The 23,541-nt window shown below is 37.8% G+C and overlaps 2 protein-coding genes and 1 long non-coding RNA gene across 3 annotated transcripts; 2 read left to right on the forward strand and 1 right to left on the reverse strand.

Moving 5' to 3' along the window:
• Window positions 1-4,813: 4,813 nt before the first annotated feature.
• Window positions 4,814-12,026, forward strand: LOC146523082 (L-amino-acid oxidase-like). The gene is made up of 9 exons (XM_085154645.1): window positions 4,814-5,111; window positions 5,327-5,440; window positions 5,754-5,805; window positions 6,374-6,597; window positions 7,788-7,900; window positions 8,045-8,246; window positions 8,761-8,829; window positions 9,232-9,368; window positions 10,839-12,026. Exons 3-9 carry the CDS (start codon window positions 5,781-5,783, stop codon window positions 11,644-11,646), a joined length of 1,578 nt encoding a protein of 525 aa, XP_085010771.1. The 5' UTR covers window positions 4,814-5,111; window positions 5,327-5,440; window positions 5,754-5,780; the 3' UTR covers window positions 11,647-12,026.
• Window positions 12,027-12,271: 245 nt separating this feature from the next.
• LOC146523083 (L-amino-acid oxidase-like) lies at window positions 12,272-19,142 on the forward strand. Its single transcript, XM_085154644.1, has 9 exons — window positions 12,272-12,300; window positions 12,926-12,985; window positions 13,564-13,793; window positions 14,686-14,798; window positions 14,902-15,106; window positions 15,783-15,851; window positions 15,968-16,104; window positions 17,644-18,624; window positions 18,663-19,142. Exons 2-8 carry the CDS (start codon window positions 12,955-12,957, stop codon window positions 18,443-18,445), a joined length of 1,587 nt encoding a protein of 528 aa, XP_085010770.1. The 5' UTR covers window positions 12,272-12,300; window positions 12,926-12,954; the 3' UTR covers window positions 18,446-18,624; window positions 18,663-19,142.
• LOC146523084 (uncharacterized) lies at window positions 18,861-22,277 on the reverse strand. The gene is made up of 2 exons (XR_014873275.1): window positions 20,024-22,277; window positions 18,861-19,270 (listed from the first exon to the last, which is right to left on the reverse strand). It is a non-coding gene; the product is annotated as an uncharacterized LOC146523084 (long non-coding RNA).
• Between the last annotated feature and the right edge of the window lie 1,264 nt (window positions 22,278-23,541).

Here is a 23,541-nt window from a genome sequence, read left to right on the forward strand (position 1 = left end):
TGTTTCTGTTCTGTTTGTATATGTGTTTTGTTTTTTTGTCTGTTTTTTTTTTTTTTTGCTGCTGTTACAACCAAATTTCCCCTTGTGGGACAATTAAAGGATTATTCTATTTTTGTACTCTTGTATTCTTTAGTCATTACAGTGAAGATACGCCTCGAGGGATCTGTCTATTAACTAATTTTGCTTTAAGAGCCGTTGCTCACATTAAACAAACTTAAGATATATTCTTATTCACCAGAATTTCCATAATTAAATTATGCAGAAAACTGTTGCTTAACAAACTATCGAGTAAGCCAATAAAGCAAGGTATAAACCCACTCTACTAGCTTCCCTTTCTTCTTATAGGGATGGTAAAATAAAACAAAGGATATGCCTCAACCCAAAGGAAGGCCCCGGGGCAGACCCAGGACACGCTGGAGAGATTATATCTCTCGGCTGGCCTGGGAACGCCTTGGTGCTGGAAGAGGTGGCTGGGGAGAGGGAGGTCTGGGCCTCTCTGCTTAGGCTGCTGCCCCCGCGACCCGGCCTTGGATAAAGCGGATGAAGATGGATGGATGGATATGCCTCAACCCACAGGAAGAAAACAGAGAACAGATGCCAAACCTTGAGTTCCAAATGAAAGTGAAATTGTGTCTTTTTTGTGGCTTCTCCAGGATGTTACAGTGTCTGCTAGTGTGCTGTTCTTGGTAATGAGTAGAGGTATTAAGACGTGGCACTTTATATTGGAAGGTAGACCCGACAATAATACATACAGAAAAAAAAACAGCAATCATATGACCCCCTATGAGCAGGCACTTTGGCGACAGTTGGAAGGACAAACTCCCTTTTAACAGGAAGAAACCTCCAGCAGAACCAGGCTCAGGGAGGGGCGGGGCCATCTGCTGTGACCGGTTGGGGTGAGAGAAGGAAAACAGAATAAAGACATGCTGTGGAAGAGAGACAGAGATCAATAACAAGTATTCAATGCAGAGAGGTCTATTAACACATAGTGAGTGAAAATGTTCACTGATGAAGAAACACAAGGCATCATGGGAGTTCCCCTGCAGCCTACACCTATTGCAACATAACTAAGGGAGAATTCAGGGTCACATGATCCATCTCTAACTATAACTAAGATGATCAGGTCACACCCACTGGGGCCTGAACAAGGAACTTCTATGGTGTCTCCCACGTGTTAGCAGACGATCATTTGGATTGTGTATATTGGAGGTTGATGCTTCAGTGGATTAAGTATTTTCCACAGTGGTTTTCTGCAGAGCTTGGAGGGTGGGTGAACACCTTGGGCTCTTTGTGTTTCATTAACCTGTTTTGCACTCTTGTAAGGCAGAAACCTCTTGTATGCTTGGCTGTTTCCCTATTAGCAATGCCTTGTGTATAGTCTGCAGTGTAAACATAATTGGTAGGTGTCAAAGTACCATCCACATGACTCCCGTTATATAACGTTATGATGTTATACCAGGTATCTAAGTAACTCACTGAACTTGTCTGTGCTTTCAATGTTGTAGATTAATGGGGTGTAGTGGCATAAAAAAGAAGCAAAGGATAGTGTGAACAAGATATAGTTGAGGTTTAGCAGCTGGGAAAGAGAAAGTAAAACTTGATTCAACAGACTGACATTTTAATGAAAGCACTGTGGGTCATTTGGTCTGTACAAAAAGGGTAGATGGCAAAAAAAAAAAATCCTACTTGCAACAACTGCTTAGATCATGATTTTTTTCAGATGTGCCCTTACAGATGAAGGTGTCGTGTCAGCATGTGATTGTTTTATATCCTGTTTCTCAGACGTAAGACATGAAAATGGCTGGTCTCACAGTGGGTTTTGTTCTGTGGGTTTCAGCAAAGACAGAAGCGGCTTCTCATAAGGCATCTGCACATGACGTGCCTAAATATAAAGGACTATTCAATAGCTAAAGAAAATATATTAATATATATTATAAGAATTAATGTATTAAGTCACTGCAAATCTGTGATTATGATTGATCTGTCATTTATATAGTTGTGTAGTGTACAACAATGGCTTCATGATTACCTGTGTTACCTGTGTATAAAGGTGTGTCTTTATTTATTGTATCAAAAAACTTGCATATTGTAGTTTTGATTGTTTTTGTTTTTGGCAGAGTTAAAAATAAAAATTCTAGCTTGATCACTAATGAAACCTGTCAGAAGAAAAATGTACATCAGTACATAACTATTTCAATGATATTGAAAATGGAAGTGAAAAAATGGTTTTATGGAAGATCCTGTGATCCTTAACCACACACACAACCTAAAATGATAGTTTCAGAGTTTTTCGTTTTCACATGCGTAAGATAACGAAACCCTCGAAATCTCAACAGAAGGAGTTTTTAGTTTCTCAGCTTTAAGTTTAAGTTCAAGTTTAATTACTTTAAATTACTAGTCTTATTTGGAGTATTTTTTTTTATCATTCAAGAATTCTCATGGTGTGTAGCACTTGGGTCCTGGGTTCAAATCCTGGCTGGGTCTTTTTGTATGGCTTTTACATGTTTTTCCTATGTCTGCATGACCTCCCTCTGCAGTCTTTCTCCACACATAAAGTTAGGTTAATTAACAATTCTTCATTGAGTGTTTGCTCTATAGCAAGATGACAGCCTGTATGAACTACCCTCTGCTTTTTGCCCTATGACAACTGGATAAGTTGACCCTGAATTGGATAAGCAGAACAAAATTGCACCCTGGTATAGGAAATTGCATCTAAGTGGCACCTCACCATCCCAAGTTACCACAGTATATGTTATTATAAGTCATTAGTGACTTTTACATAGTTGTTTTTCCATTAAATCACTCTCCTACTGATCATAACAGTTCATCTGCATTATGTACCCACTTGAGGAGTTAATAATGAGATGTGACACTTCTAATCTTTGTTCCCTGTGCAATACCTGCAAAGTGTGACTGCTAATATATCTCCTGATTGAGCTTTTAGAGGGCCAGGACTGATTCAGAGGTAAAGAACCCATTTTTATTTTCACCCATACCGTGTGTGTTCGAGAGCTAACACAGCTCAGAAAGCACTGTTGTCACAGTTAGTAGGTTCGGAAAGAAAGATCATCTGATTTTTATTTGGTACATGTACGATGTAAGAACATAAAAGTCTTACACCACCACAGTGTGGAGGCTAACTTTTGTTTGAGATTTTAAAAAACATGTCCTCCATCAGCTAAAATACATTTTGGTGTTGGTGCATGATTTAGGAATGGAGTGGAGTTCAGGACATAAATTTCAATAAGCACACTGCCCGAATGAAACAACTATGGATTGCAACTAGTTTTGGCTATGATCCAAAACTACAGTTTTGGATCATAGCGTTCTTCCTCGCTATGATAATGTTCATAATGTTCTTCCTCTACACCCCCCCCCCCCCCCCCCCCGACAGTTTTGCACATGTCGAGGAGCGTGTCAGGTTACATTTCACTGTGTGTTATACTTGTATAACTATGCATGTGCAGTGTTGGGAAGGTTACTTTTAAAATGTATTCCATTACAGAATACAGAATACATGCCCCAAAATGTATTCTGTAACGTATTCCGTTACGTTACTCAATGAGAGTAACGTATTCTGAATACTTTGGATTACTTAATATATTATCATGCTGTTTACAACTACATGAATGTACTATTGCTGTGATTTATTACTGTTACTGAAGGTCCGCGGCTCTGAACCGTAGTAAAGGGACCTCTGGCTAATACGGCGGGTTCTGTGTCAGCTCGTAGCCGAAAACTAGCTTTACTTTGTTGTCTGGGTCAAGTTTGCTAGCAGAGACAGAGAGAGGCGTTGAAAGGCTGCTCCAACGGAACTTATTGTTTCAGAGGAAAACACGAACACGGTGTACAGTCGAGTCTTAATAGCTTACTTACAACTGGGCTCGTCAGGCACTCTTCTTGGCTGCAGTGGTTATTATTATATTTACATGCTTCCAGCTCCCGTTTTTGCTCGATGACAGCTCGTACTTTTCCTTTTTCTCCCTCCCTCGCTCACAGACACATAACGGGTATGGCAGTCCATTCTCCCTGCAGCACGGACTACACTGCCTATGATGCTACATTCTTTAGAGCTATACCTGTAGCATTCTGCCTATTAGCTTAGCACAACAACAACAGGCGCTCTCTCACCCAGGAAACACGCAGAGAGAGAGTCACCCTGTAACCATGGCAACCGTAACGCTGCCGCCTGGAACAACAGAACGTAGCTGTCAAACAAAACCCAAACAGTCCTGACCCGCCACAATATGAAACAGGGAAGTACCGCCGTGTAATCCATATTTCAACAAAGTAACTGTATTCTAAATACCACCTTTTTAAACGGTAACTGTAACGGAATACAGTTACTCATATTTTGTATTTTAAATACGTAACGGCGGTACATGTATTCCGTTACTCCCCAACACTGTGCATGTGACAAATAAAGAACCTTGAACCTTGAACCTTATAAGCTTTATATCAAAGTTCAGGTGAAACACACCCGCTATTTAGTCTTGTTTATAAGTATAGTAAGTAGGTAATGTGTCCTGCATTAACTAAATGTCTTTTTCGTATGGTAATAAAGTTTAGATGGTCCTCTGTTTTATGCATCCTCTACTTTATATTGCAACCTGATGCCCTTGGTTTGGAGGAGCATTTTCTAGTTTTGTTTGTTTTTTTTTAGTTTATTTGGGTGATATCTTTTTAATAATCTTTATTTTGTAAGTTTGCCTTCAAATCTCACCATAAAAGAAAATTTGAAAATTCCACTGGAAATGACAAAATGGCGCAGCAATAAAAATATACTTGTCATGCCTTCATCTGGAAACCACAGCACATGTGATACATTGAATGACAAGCATATGGTTAGCACATAAAATCCTGGATTAAACAATCAAAGAAATATAGGTTTGCTTTACTTTCACTTCATTTGTGGCACAGTTCTTTTGACTTTAAATGACCGTTGACCTGATGGATGATTGTTGACTCGATGACTTGATCTAACCTGTTTGTCAAGCCGAAATGATTAGTGTCTGGATGTTTTTCACAGCAGTCAATGAATGAAAGCACATAAGATGCTTGTTCACCTCAAGTGACTCCAACTGTGCATCAGATGTTTATGCTCCTAAGGGGTAAGAATTTATTATACTTACTTAATACTTAGAGTCATGAATCATCTGACTCAAATTCATGACTCAAAGATGAAAGTTTAGTTTAGTGAGTTTATTTGCAGTGTAAGTGTGATGTGCTATTTACAAAATCTTTCTGAGGTTGTCAGTTAAAAAGTCCATTATTTAGAAATTCAACAGAAGGGAGGTCCCATGAGTCTTCTGCTTCTCCTGAACAGAATCTCTCATCTCCACCAAGTGACGCACACTCCGCAGTTAGAGCACAAGTGCTTGACTGAACCAGGTGCATCCAGGATAGGGCTGATATCCCAGCAGGATCCTGCCCCTGTCAGGTAGGTAGACACACCCACACACAGCAGCAAGCACACTGAAAAAAAGGAATAGCGAGAGAAAACAAAGTGGAGGGAGGAAAATTGTTGCGACGCACTTGAGGACTGTGACAGATAAATAGATAGATAGATGACATTAGCTTAAATCAAATTCAGATATTAAAGTTATTATGCATTGTTTCTAGGGGACAACAGGGGTTTAGGTGGGGGAATGATTTATTTCATTTGAAAGATAACTCAGTACTTTCCAAGACTGAAAGTAGTGCTACAAGCTTTAATTGTGTTTTTTCTCTTCCTCTTCTGTCTTTTCAAATAGCGTAAGAACATAGCAACAATAACTAAGATGGATAAAGTCCAATGGAAATTAAGTGAGTACTAAATTAACCCTTACATTTTTTTTCTTACTTTATTGTTTCATTTCATTTGAATTCATTGCGATCGCTTACCTGACTGAGGCTGTGGCTGCTCAACAGCAAGAAACCTGTTTTGTTAGGCAGTTGTGAATCCTGGTATCTGTCTTGTAAATGTTGGAAAGTGCAATACTCAATCTGCTGAAAGTGCACATTCCCTTTCTTCAGTTCCTCAAACACATTCCTGTCTGCGGCAATGATTGAAAAGTATTCTACTTCTGCTTTTTTATGGGTTTCATTCACATTAATCACTCCATTCTTACTTCAGCAGAAGTCATTTTCTGGACTTTCCATAAAATACATGTGACACTGTGACAGGAGGAACCTTACCCATTCTTTTGGGGTAAAAAATGGTTATTCTAGCCTACTGACATAATGAGACAATGTCTGTGATGCAATCAAATAGTTACTCAACTAGACTTTGATTCGATAGTATTTAGCAATTTTGTCTGTTGCTTAAAAAAAATTGCTTTCCTTTTGTTTTAAAAGAAGGTAAGACATATTTTACCTTTCACTGTGTTTCCAGGAGCTGTCACTGTGTTGCTGTTCACTGTGTACCACAGTCACACAGCAGCTGCCAGGCTGAAGGAACATCTGGCTGATTGTCTGGAGGACAAAGACTATAATGAACTGCTGCTGACAGCAAAGACTGGTCTTCCACACATATATACATCTCATCATGTTGTTATTGTTGGAGCTGGAATGGCTGGGTTGACAGCTGCCAAATTACTGCAAGATGCAGGACACAAGGTACATGTATCACACATATATCCCGATAATAAGAATAATATAATGTAATGACAATCTAAATGCAATGTTAACTGTCAATCAAAGAGATTTCTGAAGATTTACAACCTGTAAGAAAAAAAAAAAAGTGCAAATCCCACGTAAGTTACGTTTTTCTAACAGTGTAAACTTATGACATTTTAAAAACACACCTTTATCACCTTTATGGGGATTTTGGTATCATGATTCTTTACTTCCCCCTTTTCTTTTTTCTGTACTATTTCCATGAGATTCACAGCAAAGTTTCTCATCAAAAACAATATTCACAATACCCATCCATGGCTCACCACCACCGTCAGCGTCAAAGCCTTCCTATAATACTGGGCACTTCAATTCTCCATCGTTTTTCTAATTTTTTGGATAAAGTAATAGCTCATTAGTTGCTAGTGTTCCACTCAGGAGGAGCAAAAGCAGCCCTTGTTTTTAAGCTTTGCATAAAACTTGGTAGTTGTAGTAAAACTTAAAAATAAGGTAGATCAATAAATAATAAATGGTAAGTAATAAAACAAACATTAGCAAGTGTAGTTAGAATAGTGGCTAAAAAGACGACTGTATTATCAGTATGATTAATCTAATAGAAGCAATGGCACCTAACAAGTAGCAAAAACATTAACAATAGTTCCCAAAAGGTTGATTCTGTTCATCTGGATGTAGCGTATTCAGTGGGAGAAACATTTCGTCACTCATCCAAGTGACTTCTTCAGTCTCAGCTGACTGCAGGTTTGCCTAATCTTATAAACAGAATCAACCTTTTGGGATTTACATCCATTTGTGAGCATGCATTAACAATAGCTGTACCAGCAGAAGCAGTAACAATATTGTTTTTAATATTTCCTAAATACCATTAATACTGATATTTCCTAAACACTACAACACCACCCTTTTTTTCCCCCACAAGTTTCTGGCTCTACATATCTGTTTTTATCATTCATTTTGGCTGCCTGTTATTTTTCAAAGGGTTTGTAACTCCTTCTGAAAACTAACCGGGAACTTTCATCTGTTACGCAAATGTGTCAACATTTACATAACATATGCACAACAATCATAACAGTCCATCTTAAAATCCATCTGTTATTATGGATAAACATTTGCATAACACTCATTATTCTAGTGGCACCATGGTGTTTCTAATTCTAATTCATGTGGTTGTCAAGGTAACTATTGTAGAAGCAAGTGGTCGTGTTGGTGGACGGGTTGAAACCTACAGAAATGAAAAAGATGGGTGGTATGCTGAACTGGGGGCCATGAGGATCCCAAGTTTTCACCGGTAAGTTTTAACTATACAGATTAAATCCACTGAAGGCTTGCATTAAATCAAAAGGAAAACCTTGCAAACATGTGTTTTCCTTATCTTTAACATCTGGGATCATATATATCTAACTCTGCTACCACTGACTTTGTCTTCCTACAGAATTGTGCAATGGTTTGCTGATGACCTAGGGGTCAAATTGAATGAATTCATCATGGATAACCCTAACACCTTTTACCATGTTAATGGAAAGCGGAAAAGAACATTTGCAGCACAAGCAAATCCCGATGTTCTTGGGTACAACGTGTGGCCAAGTGAAAAAGGGAAGTCACCAGATGAACTCCTTCAGCAAGCTTTACAGAAGGTGAGAAAAAAGGAAGAGAGTCAAACGTCTCTGGCATAAAAGAGTTGGACGGAGAAACATACAGTAGCTAATTCCTCCAGTAATTCAATTTGCAACTTTTGCAAAAATGGAACCCTTTTTCATCATTATTGACCACATAACTCGTCACTGACCACTAGCACAAAAAAGGGAATCTTAGAGTGGTTAGTGATGCATGAACATGTATGTTTCCTTGAATTTTAAACTGTTCAAATCATTAAAGCAGTTAAACTAAATTAAGCACACTCAAATGCATTTAAACATTTTCTACTCAACACTACGTAACATGACAAATGTTTTGACAGAAGATATTCTGAAATGTCAAAGCAAGAAATTAAAATTGATTTCACCAACTGCACCTGCTCCTTCAGTCATGAAAGTATATTGTAGACTAACATGGACATTTCTGACTGCTCATTGTAAAAGGAATCAATGCAATAAGTAAGGTTCTGGACTTTTTCCATATAAGCAACTGTTCTTTCTCCTTTTTTGGTAGGTAAAGGATGAGGTGGAGGCTCATGGCTGCTGGGCTGCACTGAAAAAATATGACCATTATTCCGTGAAGGTATAAATCATAATGAGATAATGAATGATAAAATGAGAACAGTCCTGGTTGACCAAGTGAATCATGAGGATACATTCTGAAGAATCAGAGTACTTGCATTGGCACTTCTAAATGTTAAACATTTAAATGATTGCCACATTTTATTACAAATGAGGGTATATGGATAACATAAACTAGTAAAAACACATTAGTAAATATTTATTTTAATAAAAAATTACTTACATCATTTTACTTTTTAACCATGAACCACAAAACTGAAAGAGGTGGTTGTAATTGTTACAGCACAAATGTGTGTCAGTGTTTGGACACTGATGTTTGCAAGTAAAACTAGCAAAAACATTTAATAAGATGGTATTAATGTACATCCTCAGTTCACAAAATGTAATTGTTTGTTGCAAATAGGAGTACCTGAAAGAAGAAGGAGATCTGAGCCCTGAAGCATTGAGAATGATTGGAGAACTGCTCAATGAACAGAGTCTTATGTACACTGCACTTAGTGAGATGATCTATGACCAAACTGACATCAGTGACAGCACCAAGTAGGGCCTGACAACTCCTCAAACCTTCTTCATGTTTACATTTATGTGTAAAAACATAATTAAAATCACCCAAGTAGAGCTTACAACAAAATTCTTGCTTCTCTACCATTTGGTCACAAAAAGAGACAGTCGCACACATGATTAATCCAAGCAAAAACTAATGTAATAATATATAATAGCTTAAATGTGCTTTTTAATCATTTGAGCCATTTAACATAGCAGCAAAGGCTTCAAATATAAAATATATGTTATGTGTTTGCGAACAGCAACTGCAATTTTTCATGTCTTTATGTAGAATATAAAAAAGTTTCTATGAGTTTTCAGTGCATGCAGGCATATCAATAAACAATGCAGACAATCCAGAAAACCCGGAGCAGTTTAACAGTCATTTGGCACGACTTGTTTTGATATATCCTGCTCTTTTTATGTAAGCGCTTAACTATGTTTATCATGAGGGCCTTACCTTTGCCGCAAGGTATGGAGCACTTATCATGAAGCAAGACACCATAACATTGTGATGACTTATGTCTGTGAAGGTTCTCAGTCATCCAGGTCATCGTAGTCAAAGAAGCTTGCAAAGAAAAGCGTCTGGACTTCTTTAAGTTACTTGAAGACGTTTCACCTCTCATCCGAGAGGCTTCTTCAGTTCTAAGGTCAAAAGGTGGAGAGTCCCAGATATAAGCCTGGTGGGAGTGTCCCCCCACAGAGGGACAAAGGACCCACCTTATCATGCGAATTCCTGAGGTCAGATGGCCCAGGGTGTGAGTGGGCCTTAAGGCGTCTGGGAAGGGATCTCAAAACTAGATTATAGTGGACATAGATGGCTTCTTTTTCTAAAGAAGCCATCTATGTCCACTGTGAGCGACCATCTTTGAACAGAGGCGGTGGTTTACGACACCAACTCTCTGCCATCTATAATCCAGTTTTGAGATCCCTTCCCAGACGCCTTAACGCCCACTCACACCCTGGGCCATCTGACCTCAGGAATTCACATGATAAGGTGGGGCCAGGTTTCACAATGAACTCACCCGAAACTCTGGCTGATTGGGACCCACACCCAGTTCCACACCTTGGCTCAGGCGATTAGAGGATCATCAGGGGGTCCTTTGTCCCTCTGTGGGGGGACACTCCCACCAGGCTTATATCTGGGACTCTCCACCTTTTGACCTTAGAACTGAAGAAGCCTCTCGGATGAGAGGTGAAACGTCTTCAAGTAACTTAAAGAAGTCCAGACGCTTTTCTTTGCAAGCTTCTTTGACATTGTGATGACTTGTTAGAACATGCAGCAGAAGAGATGCAAACATTTAATGTGATCCAACAGCCACACACACGCAATAAAGTTTGCTTCTGCCTGCTCCGAGCAGTTCATTAGACCCTAAAAATGGAATTGTAGAAACTGTACATGTAAATAATTTCCTACAGATATTAACTACAATAATAAAATGTTATTTTTATGTCTCTTTTTTATAGGTACTTTGAAGTTGTTGGTGGGTCTGATCTTCTCCCCAAAGCTTTTCTTACTGTCCTTGATATCCCTATTCTCCTGAACTCTAGAGTCAAGCGTATCAGTCACTCACACAAAGGAGTCGTTGTATCATACCAAACCGGACAACAGTCCTCTCTTACTGATCTTCAGGCTGATGTTGTCCTAGTAACAACCACAACAAAAGCAGCTCTATTTATGGATTTCATCCCACCTCTGTCCCCCAAAAAGATGGAGGCACTGAGGGCTGTCCATTATGACAGCTCCACTAAAATCCTCCTCACCTTTAACAACAAGTTCTGGGAAAACGACGGTATCCGAGGAGGAAAGAGCATCACAGACGGGCCTATTCGTTTCATCTACTATCCCAGCCACAGTTTCCAAAAAAATAAAACCATCGGTGTCCTCCTGGCTTCCTACACCTGGGGTGATGATTCACTACTCTTCCTAGGTGCAAGTGATGAAGCCCTCAAAGAGCTGGCTCTGAGCGATTTGGCAAAGATTCACGGTGAGCAGGTCTGGGATTTCTGCACTGGGGTTGTGGTGAAAAAGTGGAGTATGGATCCTTACAGCCTTGGTGCCTTCGCTCTGTTCACACCCTACCAACACTTAGAGTATGCTAAGGAGCTCTTTAAAAGTGAAGGCAGGGTCCACTTTGCTGGTGAACACACAGCCTTCCCTCATGCTTGGATTGAGACGTCCATGAAATCTGCAATAAGGGCAGCGAAAAACATTAACAGAGCTGTGCTGCTGAATTCAGAGTCAGCTAAATGTCGAAAAAGAGATGAACTCTAGGGTCTGACATATTTAGTCTTCAACAATCTTCAAAAGAAGGATCCTTAAACCACTAATCTACTTATTACAAACCAATCGTTTCCATGAATTAGCTAAGTGACAACACTAAATATTATTGTTTCAGAGTTTATAGCTTTTTATCCTTTTGTTAATTGATCTCTTTTTTGTGCTGTACTACTCACTTTTAATATAAAAGGCCTTGGTAAATTAGTGGTGATAGAGATATATTGTTAAAAACTGTACCTGTATCAAAGACTTTTTGTGATGTAGCATTTTCACACAATAAAGTGGCAATGTTACACAAAGTTAATGTCTATAGTCTCATTCTTTTCTTTGTAATAATCAAACCTGCTCAAAGATATACATCCTGCATGTGGTGCCACTGACGTTTGTTTAGCAAATGACAGAATTATAAAAGATTTAAAGGAAGTTACATTTTTCTCATCATAGGACCCAAACAGTGTTTGTATATCATCTGACCACACGAGACAGGGAAAAACTGAAACCAAAACTGAAGCCTCATTTTCAAAAGAGGCGGGGCAAGCCTGTCCTTTAGGATGGGGCAGTCAGGTGAGTAGTATAAACAGGAGTGAACTGAAGTGAACGACAAGGAGGACACACGAGTTACATCGGATTAGCAAGTTCTTTTAAACGGTAATATAGTTTTATTTCTGCTTGGTAAAAATAATACTTGTATTATATGTGTGCAGGTTTTTCATATTTTTTATGCTTTTTAAAAGATGATTACAAATGATTTTCTAGACTTTTGTTATTACAAAGTAAAACAAAATGTTTATAGGGATTAGATAAATGCAGCACCAAATGCATCAGTTTATATAGATAGATAAAAAAAACAATAAAGCAGTTAGAAAAGTGAAAGTATTTGAGGAATTTTTCCAAGGGTTAGAGTTATCTGATGCATTCCCGTCTGTTCTTTCAAGAATTGAGCATGTATGTGGGTTTATGTTGATGGATATTATATAGGATATGAATAGTTGTGTTCTCCTGTCCTTAGAAAGAAAAGAGAACACAACATTTCTTTGTAAATAGTGTTAATGAATTTTCTCTGATAATAGAATAAAAACAGCAGTATTACAAAGCACGGGCAGAAGTGAAAGTAAAACTACAGCTGCTGTGGTAAAATTTTGGGATATAAATGCTTCCTCTTTTTGAAATTCACAAATATGAAGATGAAAGAAAAAGGTACTGTATCGAGATCCCAGTTTCTATTTCTCATTCTAATTCTGTTTTTCGTTTTGTTCTGTACTTGCTGCCAAAGACATAAGGAAAACCATTGAGAAAAGTGAGATGAAGCCACAATTTGCCAAGTGGAAATTTTGTGAGTAATTCTGGTGCAATCTTTAATTTTGGTCTTGAAAATGTAAAGATTCCTGTAATGTTTGTTTGGTTTTTTTAATGTGTAATGATTCCAAGCTCCAGAGCTGTTCTTGCATAGTTTGCTGTTCTTTGTTGAGTTTGTGATCATCATTAAAATGTGCATACCACTTGGTGTCCTGAAACAAAACATGGTGTTGACATTCTATAATCCCAGGAAGTCAATATGAGTATCAAAATGGTAAATGGAGGGGTTCTTATATAGTGCTTTTTTACTCTGCCTGAGTACTTAAAGCTTTTTACTGGATTTACCTCATTCACCTAGTCACACCGATTCATACGAGAATATTGTTCTATGCAATTTGGGAATTGGGAAATAGAAATACTTTACGTTTTTAGTTTCAATTTTTGCACATTCATTATACATTGTGGCTCAAAGTTATTAGTAACTGAAATTGTAACTCCACAAACTTAAATTAACTTATATGGATTATGTAATATGTAATGTAATATAATACATATAATATGTATGTTATATGTTATTCAGAACATAAATGTTTTAAAATCTCTTTTTATCTTCAGTCCATTCATTTGCCATCAGTGTGCTGCTGTTGGCTTTGTATCCCACTGCTGCTGTTGCCAGCATGAATGAAGAGCTGGCTAAATGTCTGGAGGATGACGATAATTATCAGCTCATGGAGACAGTGAAGACTGGCCTTCCTCAGATCAAGAAGTCTCATCATGTTATTATTGTTGGGGCTGGGATCGCTGGGCTGACAGCTGCCAAGCTATTGGAAGGTGCAGGACACAAGGTACATGCAACATTTGAATATGTGTATGCTAGTTATGTTGTTTGTTTTCCACCCAGTGAATGCAAGCACTGCCATCTGCAGGTTAAAAAAATGTTGTAAGTAAGTAAGTAGAATGCATCTGTTCCAATGATATCATTTTATATTTAAAAGTGTTTAAAAATATTCCCTTACTTTTAAAAGGACAAAAACATTTAACACATTTTTTTATTCATGCCTAATTATTGTATCCAGTCAATGCAATTTTCTTATATATGGAAATCATCTCCAACCCCAAAACATAGATGATTTCTAAAATCCCAAGAATAGTCCACTTCACACTATGAGGTTCTGGATCCAGAAGGATAAGGAGTTTCAAATATTTTAAATGTTGTCCGGTCTTGCAGTGGTCCGAAAGGCTCTGGTAAAAGGTTCTTGTAAATATTCTCTTTAAATATATTTTTTAAGAGCCTGCTAACAATCATACAAACTTTATCAATCACATAAGTTGTGTTTTGGGCCCTAGTAGAAGTAATTTCATGTCTGAATTTGATACAAACGTCTTTGGACTTCATGTTTCTGTAAAAAACAAAAGGTGCACAGTAGTGAAATGGCATTGATGAGCCATTTTTAAGATTCTTCTGAGATCAGAATGTGATTCGAGAGTGATTAGAGACAAGAACAAACACAATTACCTATCAACCTTTCTCATATTTTTTTTAGATTTCATTTAAACTCATTATAAATAAAGTCCAAATGGCTTATGTACAACACTCCTGGATCATTACATGTGTCTAATTCTCTGGATTTATAACAATATGGTATGTTTCTAGATGTTCCAAGATAGAACAGCAAAAGTATATATTTTCTACAATATTTTTGTTTATTGCTTTTTCTCTTGAACTGTTGGATTAAGGTAACCATCATAGAAGCTAGTCCTCGTGTGGGAGGAAGGGTGGAGACCTACAGGGATGAAGAAAATGGCTGGTATGCTGATTTGGGTGCTATGAGGATACCGAGTAACCACCAGTGAGTAAAAGAATGTCAAACATTGTCAAGTTTTGCTCTCAAAGGACCAGTTTTTGTACTGCATTATAAACATTAACAAGCGAATGACCTCATGCTTTAACAGGATCATCCGCTGGTACATCAAAGAAATGGGGCTCAAGCTGAATCCATTCATCATGTATGACTCCAACACTTTTTACTTGGTTAATGAACAGAACAGGACGAGGACATACGCAGTGACAGCAAACCCCGACATCCTGAATTATAAACTGCCAGAGAGGGAGAGGCGGAAATCAGCTGACGAACTGTTGTGGCAGGCTTTGCAGAAGGTATGTAAAGATATAGGAGGAATTCATGGCACTTGTGGCACAGTGATACCATAGCAGAGCTGTCTATTAAAAATACAACAGATTCAGCAGTTGTCCAATAAAATATTAATTTAATGCATTTATGCACTTCGTGGACCCTATGCCTTAAATGCAAGTGTTGATTTATTCATGCAGACATATACTCCACATGGTTATCCCACTGTTACTGAAAATTAAAGTTAACAATTTCTTGTCACTTCACACTATCAAGTAAAGGCAAAAAACCTCAAAAGATTTTTTTTAAAGTTACTTAAAGGTTAAAATGCACAAGAAGCCAAAGAAAATGGACCATATTGACACTTTTCAAGGACCAATTAAATTTAAATCTTAACATGTGAGCTGTTGAGTTTTTTAAGATTCAAATGGGCAAGGCTTTGTCTTCATGTTTGTAGGTATTAAATATTTGACAAAATTGTAGGTGTTGTAGGCTCCTAATGGTGTACCCGGTGTTTTACCAAGACTCAACTGGAACAGACTCCATTCCTGTAACGACTTTATTGGATGACGTGTTATTAATATGGACTGAATGCAATGCAGACATCTGTTGTCAACACAATTGCAATACTAAATGAGCTGTGCTCTGACTTTGCATACAGAACCACTGGAAATAACTTGTGTATGTATCTTTTCTTTCAAGGTGAGAGATGAAATTAAAGCCCATGGATGCAAAGCTGCATTTAAAAAATATGACCATTATTCAGTGAAGGTAAAGTGCAGAATCATCTTCTGAAATAGTGCCTGTTATGATATTAGGTCTTCATGGGAAATTTGTAAAAAAAATAAATTTTCTAAAAGACCATGCACAACCTTGTTTTTTTATAGGAGTACCTGAAAGAGGAAGGTGGTTTAAGTCCAGAGGCAGTGGTTATGATTGCAGAGTTACTGAATGAACAGAGCATGATGCATCTGGCTCTGACTGAGATGCTCTACGTCGAGAATGATGTCAGCGATAGCACAACGTAAGATTATTAGACTTAACAAGGAAGTGATGGTAGTCATGAACAATACAAAGAAAGAATAATCAAATCTTATTTTTGTTCTTGTTTTGTTCACAATCCTGACCCAGTACAATGTTCTAGTTGGATTTCCTTGATTGGATTTACTTATAAGCAAATTCTTAGCCCTTTAAGATCTACCACAGAATCAAGTCTGCCAGAGCTTATATTATATTTTTACATGCTGTGGAGCCATTTTTGGGAGCATTTCAAGTTGGTATACATCAATACAACCATTATAGCCCAAATTTTAATAATATGTATGCATTAAGTAAATAGTAATTACATAAATTGCAAGAAAGTGCAATAAACTACAAAAAAATTGAAAATCATTTTTGTTTTTTTTAACATATATTTCTAGTTAGAGAAATTTAAGAGGCTTATCCCTCAAAACTGTAAATACAAAAAAGTTGCACAAAATAGTTTCCCACCACAGGAAATTTATTTTGAGTGTCTTCATAGTTTTATTTTTGAAATACACCAATTTTTATACACTGCAGGAAAAACAAAAATAAATATTATAATGCAAATTTTCAAAAAAAGCAGCATATGCATCAAAATAAACTATTTCCAACAGTGCAATATGAGTCCTAAGCATCCCAGAAACGACACAGAAAGTCATGAAGTCAAAGATAACTTTTAAAAACACCAGTATAGGCTCATGAGGCCCTGATAGTAAAAAACCACATTTCCGCAAAAATGACGTCACTTCCAGTTTCAGGCAGGTAATGGCGGACATGCGATAGTTCACGCTGACGTCTGTCCCAACGTAGAAAGTGTTATGAACAGCTGATCGGATTGGCAAAGCGTGTTTCTGGAATATTATGTTTTTGTTGCTGCAAGCGCTTTTTATGCCGTTTTTGCAAAACTATATGTGGAAGGAAACCGTGACCGAGGACAAGCTGATGGCATAAGATGTAAGTACAACTCCTCCGGTTTCATATGCAAAAAAAATTATTGCACTAGCTTACGTGGTTGCAGAGCTACCGGGATTTAAAAGTAGTTGCGCAAAACGGAGCGTGCCCGCTCTGACCGGCTTTAAAGGGTTAGGGAATCTCTCACAATTCCTGTTGAAAATTATACTCATATCAGCTACTCACTTAGTTTAATGTTATAACATTTAATCACAAAGGAAGCAACCAGTTTGATGTATATGTAACATTTGAAACTAAAAACAAACAAGTTGGAAACAAATATGAGGTTATAACCATGTCTCTGTCATACACCCACCACAAAATACTACAACTGTAAAATTGAACGTGAATAGGGTAACATCAAAGTAAGTAAATAACGAAGAAATGTGATGGTAAGTATAATTTACTTACACATCTAGGTAGAGCAATGTTCCTCCATTCCTAAATGCTGACTACTAACTAATTTCCTCTTAAATCCAATTGTTTATATCACCACTGCATGGTCCTAAGGTCTTTGCACTGATTCTGTACAAAAGCTCAGGCTGTATGACATTCACAAACATGTTCTTGTGTTTGTTTGTTTTTTAAGGTATGATGAAATAACTGGTGGGACAGATCTCCTCCCCAAAGCTTTTCTCTCTTTCATTGATGCCCCCATCCTCTTCAACTCCAAAGTCAGATTCATCAGCCAGTCAAATGAGGGTGTAACCGTGTCATATAGAAGAAAGGGCGAGTCAGCTTTGACATACATTACTGGTGATGCCGTCTTAGTAACAACCACAGCCAAAGCTGCCCTCTTCCTGGATTTCAACCCACCTCTCTCCATCCAGAAAATGGAGGCATTGAGGGCTGTCCACTATGAATGCTCCACTAAAATCATCCTCACCTTCAAGAGGAAGTTCTGGGTGAACGATGGCATCCATGGAGGAAAGAGTATCACAGACCGGCCCTCTCGTTACATCTACTACCCCAGCCACACTTTCCCAAGAAATCAAACAATTGGTGTCCTCTTGGCTTCCTACACCTGGGCTGATGACGCCCAGTTTTTACAAGCTGCAACCGATGAAGACCTTAAAGAGCTAGCATTGAGAGATTTAGCGAAGATTCATGGTGAGAAGGTGTGGGACCTCTGCATTGGGGTGGTGGTGAAAAGGTGGGGCACTGATCCATACAGCTTGGGTGGCTTTGCTTTCTTCGCGCCGTACCAAAACATAGAGTACGCAAAGGAGCTCTTCAGAAGTGAAGGCAGAGTCCACTTTGCTGGGGAGCACACAGCTTTCCCTCATGCTTGGATTGAGACATCTATGAAATCAGCTATAAGAGCAGCTAAAAACATCAGCAACGCTGCACACAAGGAGTTGGCTAGAAATCAAGATCGAAATGAGCTCTGAAATGTCAAATATGTACTCTAGGCCAAACAGTTTTACTGAAGTAATATATATCCATTTTGTGATATTTTATTTGACAAATGTCAAAAATAAGAAGCTGTTTCTAAAAGGTTTTTATTTACAGTTCTAAATGTTGTTAAATAGTATTCACCCTGTTTCCAAAACAGCAAATACTGGGTTATGTTGCATTTTTGTTATCTGTTGTCTGAAATCACGTCAGGTATTTTTTACAATTCTTAATAAAATTATCCTATTTAAAGTTATGTTTTATGATAATTTTAGTCCATGTCTGTCCAATTCTGTCCAGAAATCTTGAAAAGGGGCTCATTGAATCCCTTCTTTTAAAGAAAAAGTCACAACTGTGCAACCTGTAGTACTAGTAGCACTACTCTCTAGTGTTTTCTTTGCAGTTATATAAGTTTGTATTGACATTTCAAGGCAGAGCTAACACTATGTAAGACTTTCAATTTAAATGAAAAATACTTTATTTAAACCCACGGGGCAATTAAAAAGTGTGTGTGTTTTATTTTTTTGTTTTTTAAATCATTGGAACCAAGCTGTTAAAGTGTGTGATTTATAGCAGAGGTCCCCAATCCCTGGGCCATGGACCGGTACCGGTCCGTGAGTCGTTAGGTTCCGGGCCGCGAGACTTGAGGCTGGGGTGTGAAATGTATGGTTTTCAGGGTTTTTATCATTTTTTAGCGTTGTTTTGTTATTGTTTTTATCGTTAACTCTGTTTTCCTGGGTCTTTTCACGTGTGTTATGAATAAATCTTCTGTTTTTTCGGTACCGGTACTAATTTTATTTTGTTGTATTTATCCGCGACACCTTAAAGGTGTAAATGAAAATATTGTCGGGCATAAACCGGTCCGTGGCGCAAAAAAGGTTGGAGACCGCTGCTTTATATTGCCACAACTGCATTTTTGCAAAAGATGGTTCAGTTAGTGTGAAGTAGCTTGGATGAAAATCACCCACACTGAGTCTGACATGATTCATGCCAAAAAGTATGGACTATGCCCTCATTTGGGAGATTTAGGGGAGATCTTCTGCCCCATGGGAGTTCCAGTGTCTTGGGAACTTGAAATAGAAGGGTGACAGATTAGGCTAGGTGATACATGATGATGACAGTCTTTGGTTTTGGACACATATAACAAACAAACCAATATATACACATACACAGATATCTGCATATTTATGTATATACGTGGATATGTATTTAAATAAAATTTTAAAAAAGTATAAAGAAAACACTATACTTAAAAGAAAATTGACTATCGACTTATAACCTTCCTTGCTTCTTATGTTACGCTATACCTCACATGTAAAATAAGTGACCGACCTAATATCAGTCAGTAAGTCAGTTTTTCAGTTATAGATGCAATAACTCCATGTGCTGACAGGCTGGAGGAAACAGTCATTACCATTCAATCTGGCCTTTGTGAGCAACCTTAAACACACTGCTCCCAGCCCCCTGAAAGTACTTTTTTTAAACTATGCAAGTGGGAAATTATTAACAGCTGATACCTATTTATTACATTTTCTGTATCATTTCTTGGGGTTATGCTATCAAAGCAAGACCACCTTAAAGGCCGGTCCGTGAAAATATTGTCGGGCATAAACCGGTCCGTGGCACAAAAAAGGTTGGGGACCGCTGATTTAAAGCACTGAAAATGTTTGTTTGAAACCAACAGCAGCAATTCTGACTTGTAACGTGCACATGTGAGGTTATCTGTTTCTTGGATCGCCATTGTGGGTGTGATACTGATAACAGTGATTTGTAGTACAACAAAGAAAAACAAAAACAAAACCTTGAAATATTTTTTATACATGTTTTTATAAATAACAGTTTAATGTTATTATTTCAAGCTTATCAATTAACAATTTAAAGATCAATTGAGCATACAGAAGTATTAACATTAATTAGCATTTTAAAAAATTTCCAATAAGTCTCACTTCACTTTTTTTTTATAATTCTCTGCAGTTTGTTAAATGAAGTATCAACCTGTTCTCATTTTAATGTGCCACTGTGTTTACCATCTAGACAGCAGTTTTCCCTGAAGGTACTTCAGAGAAATCATAGCATTGTTCAGTTCTGGTTATTTTTTTGTGTCCAAATGTGATCAAATCACTCTAATTATTCTTATCTAATTACCCGACTCTGGCTTAATGCTGATTTTGTTGGAATATCTGGGAGGAGAGAGTTTGCAGAAGAGAAATGTGCATGACTTCCCACCGATGCAGCAGGAAAACATGAATATCCAAATTCTTCTGAATTAATTTTCTTACATGTCAAAAATGAGCCAACAGAAAGGTTTGGGGCAAAGGCTGCTCCTCTGGCGTTACTGGCTATAATGTCTAACTATGATTCATTCATATTTTTTTTCTGCTACTTGCAAGAACTAGAGCAAGTAACCCTGAATGTTCCCTATAGCACCCTCTTTTATACTCATTTCCCCTTTGCCTCCCCCTGTCTGGACATCCAATTCATATCGTGAACTTACAATTACTCGATGTCCGGCCACACGTTATCATCCTCTGATGTTTTTTGCATATATGATTGAAAACAAAATTTTAACTCTAAACTTTAAAACCACATTGATACATGTTCTTATTTTCTATGTTGTACTTTAAAATAACATGTTTTTAATTCTATACTTCACGTCATGGTTCACTCATTGTACTTTCACTTGAATTAGATTTCTCATCAGGTCATTCTCACATGACAATCCACATTCTTCAACATCAATCTCTATTTGATTTAAATATGGTTGTAATCTGACAAGACTACAATCATCATAATCTAAATACTACATTGAGAGGGTGAGAACATGCATGAGCAAGTCAGGCGTGAAAGGGAACTAGCTGAGCCTGGGGCAGGACATGTGAAAATGGCACGACAGTGGTGAGCTGTGCAGTAGGAGTAACAGATGGGTTCTATTATAATTATAGCTACACAGTATTAATTACTACTAAGTTATTAGTTTATATCAGTGTCAGTTACACATTATGAATAATGAATTAATAATTTCACAATCAGGTTGCACAAAACGTTATTTAGAAAGTGTTTAATGGTTGATTGTATCATTTAGAAAGTCTACGTAACAAAGCATTTAAATGGACTCTAATAGAAAAACAAATTATAAAACGATTTGGTTGTTTGTGAGAGAACCATATAAAGCATTTACAAATGAAACAACAGATCAGCAGGACATCCACACTCAAAAAACCCTCAGCTAACTTCACAACAGAAAAACAAAAAGACAGAAAATGAAAATAATCCACTTAATGTTTGCAGAATGCTGAAATGTAAATTGGGATTGGAGTAGGAATTTGTCGGGGAGCCACTGATGAGAGAAAGAGCAAATGGAATCACAGGGTACTTTAACTCAAATATACTGAAGCTTATTTATTTATCAGAAAATTAAATATGTAAATCAAAAAGAGGACATTTCACAGAGCTAGACGAACCAACACTCCCATATAAGTATTCAGTGTCCATTAAACTGTGCATGAAAATGTCTGAGATATTTAACTTTCCTCTGGTTTGTTTAGTTTCAAATAGTCCCTTAAAAGTCAAATAGTCTAATCTAATTCTAAAGCCAGTTAAGCTGCTTTTACTTAACGCTGAAAAGGCAAAATGACACATTTACTTCTTTGTGTAAAAACAGCAGAGGTAAAATCAGACTGATGGGCAAAGAAACCCAGGATGCAGACATTAGAATCGCACACCATATCTATATCACATGACAATCCACATTCTTCAATATCAATCTCTACTTGATTTAAATATGGTTGTAATCTGACACATCTACAATCATCATAATCTAAATACTACATTGAGAGGTTGAGAACAGAGGCTTTGAAAACAAAGACACATCCTGCCGTTTGCAGGACAGGAACTTTGCATGCCCCAGGTTTCCATTGTGCCATTAAAAATGTATTCATATTATGTTCAATCAGATCATGATGCAGTGGTTAGGTAGGTCATTATTGAGAGTGACTCGTGTTGTTGTTTGACAGGATTCAAATTGCCTGGAAACAAAGACTGGTGTGTGGTCAATTCAAATCAAGGTAATCATTTGGAAAATTTACACGTGGTTCTACAGTGTGTGTTTCTTACTGACTATGAACAGGTGGGGATTCAGGGACTGTTGACCTGATGGATGATTGCTGACCTGATGCCAAGTTTCCCTTTATTGATGAAAATGACACCTAGCCAATTTGTCACTGTCAAGCGATTCATGCTTGGCTGTTTTTTATGTCAGTCAAATGAGTAAATGTTTCTACATGAATAAAAGCACATAAGAGGCTTGTTGATTTCAAGTGATCGGACATTTATGCTCTTATAATTGTTATACATACAGATAGATAGATTTGTTCAACTGTTCTTCCTCTTCTGTCTTTACAAACAATGTAAGAGCACAGCAAGACTGACTGAGATATTAGGTTATTATTAATGTAACCTCACAGTGTTTTTGTTTTGTTTCTCAAATCATCTGATCATTTCAATGGTTTCACTATGATGAGTGAGACTCTAGATGCACACGCCAAGAGCAGGAAATGAGTTTTGTCAGGCAGTTGTGAATGTGGTCTCACGACTGTCTCACAAAAGTAAAATCATGTTTGAAAGTTCAGTAGTCGATTTGCTTCAAGTGCATACTCCCTTTCAACAGTTCCTTAAACACATTGCTGTGTTAAGGAACTGTCTTGGGCGACCGTGGCTCAGGGGGTTGGGAAGCGCATCTGTAACTGGAAGGTTGCCGGTTCGATCCCTGGGCTCTCTGTCCTTATCGTTGTGTCCTTGGGCAAGACACTTTACCCTACCGCCTACTGGTGTTGGCCAGAGGGGCCGATGGCGCGATATGGCAGCCTCGCTTCTGTCAGTCTGCCCCAGGGCAGCTGTGGCTACAACCGTAGCTTGCTTCCACCAGTGTGTGAGTGCGAGAGTGAATGAATAGTGGCATTGTAAAGCGCTTTGGGTGCCTTGAAAAGCACTATATAAATCCAATCCATTATTATTATTATTCTCAGGAAGAACCTGACTCAGACCCATGGTTTTGGGGAATAAGTGATTCATCTTGCCTAATCACACAAGTGAT

Source organism: Neolamprologus multifasciatus, chromosome 3 (genome assembly GCF_963576455.1).
Source record: "Neolamprologus multifasciatus chromosome 3, fNeoMul1.2, whole genome shotgun sequence".
NCBI classification, from domain to species: Eukaryota; Metazoa; Chordata; class Actinopteri; order Cichliformes; family Cichlidae; genus Neolamprologus; species Neolamprologus multifasciatus.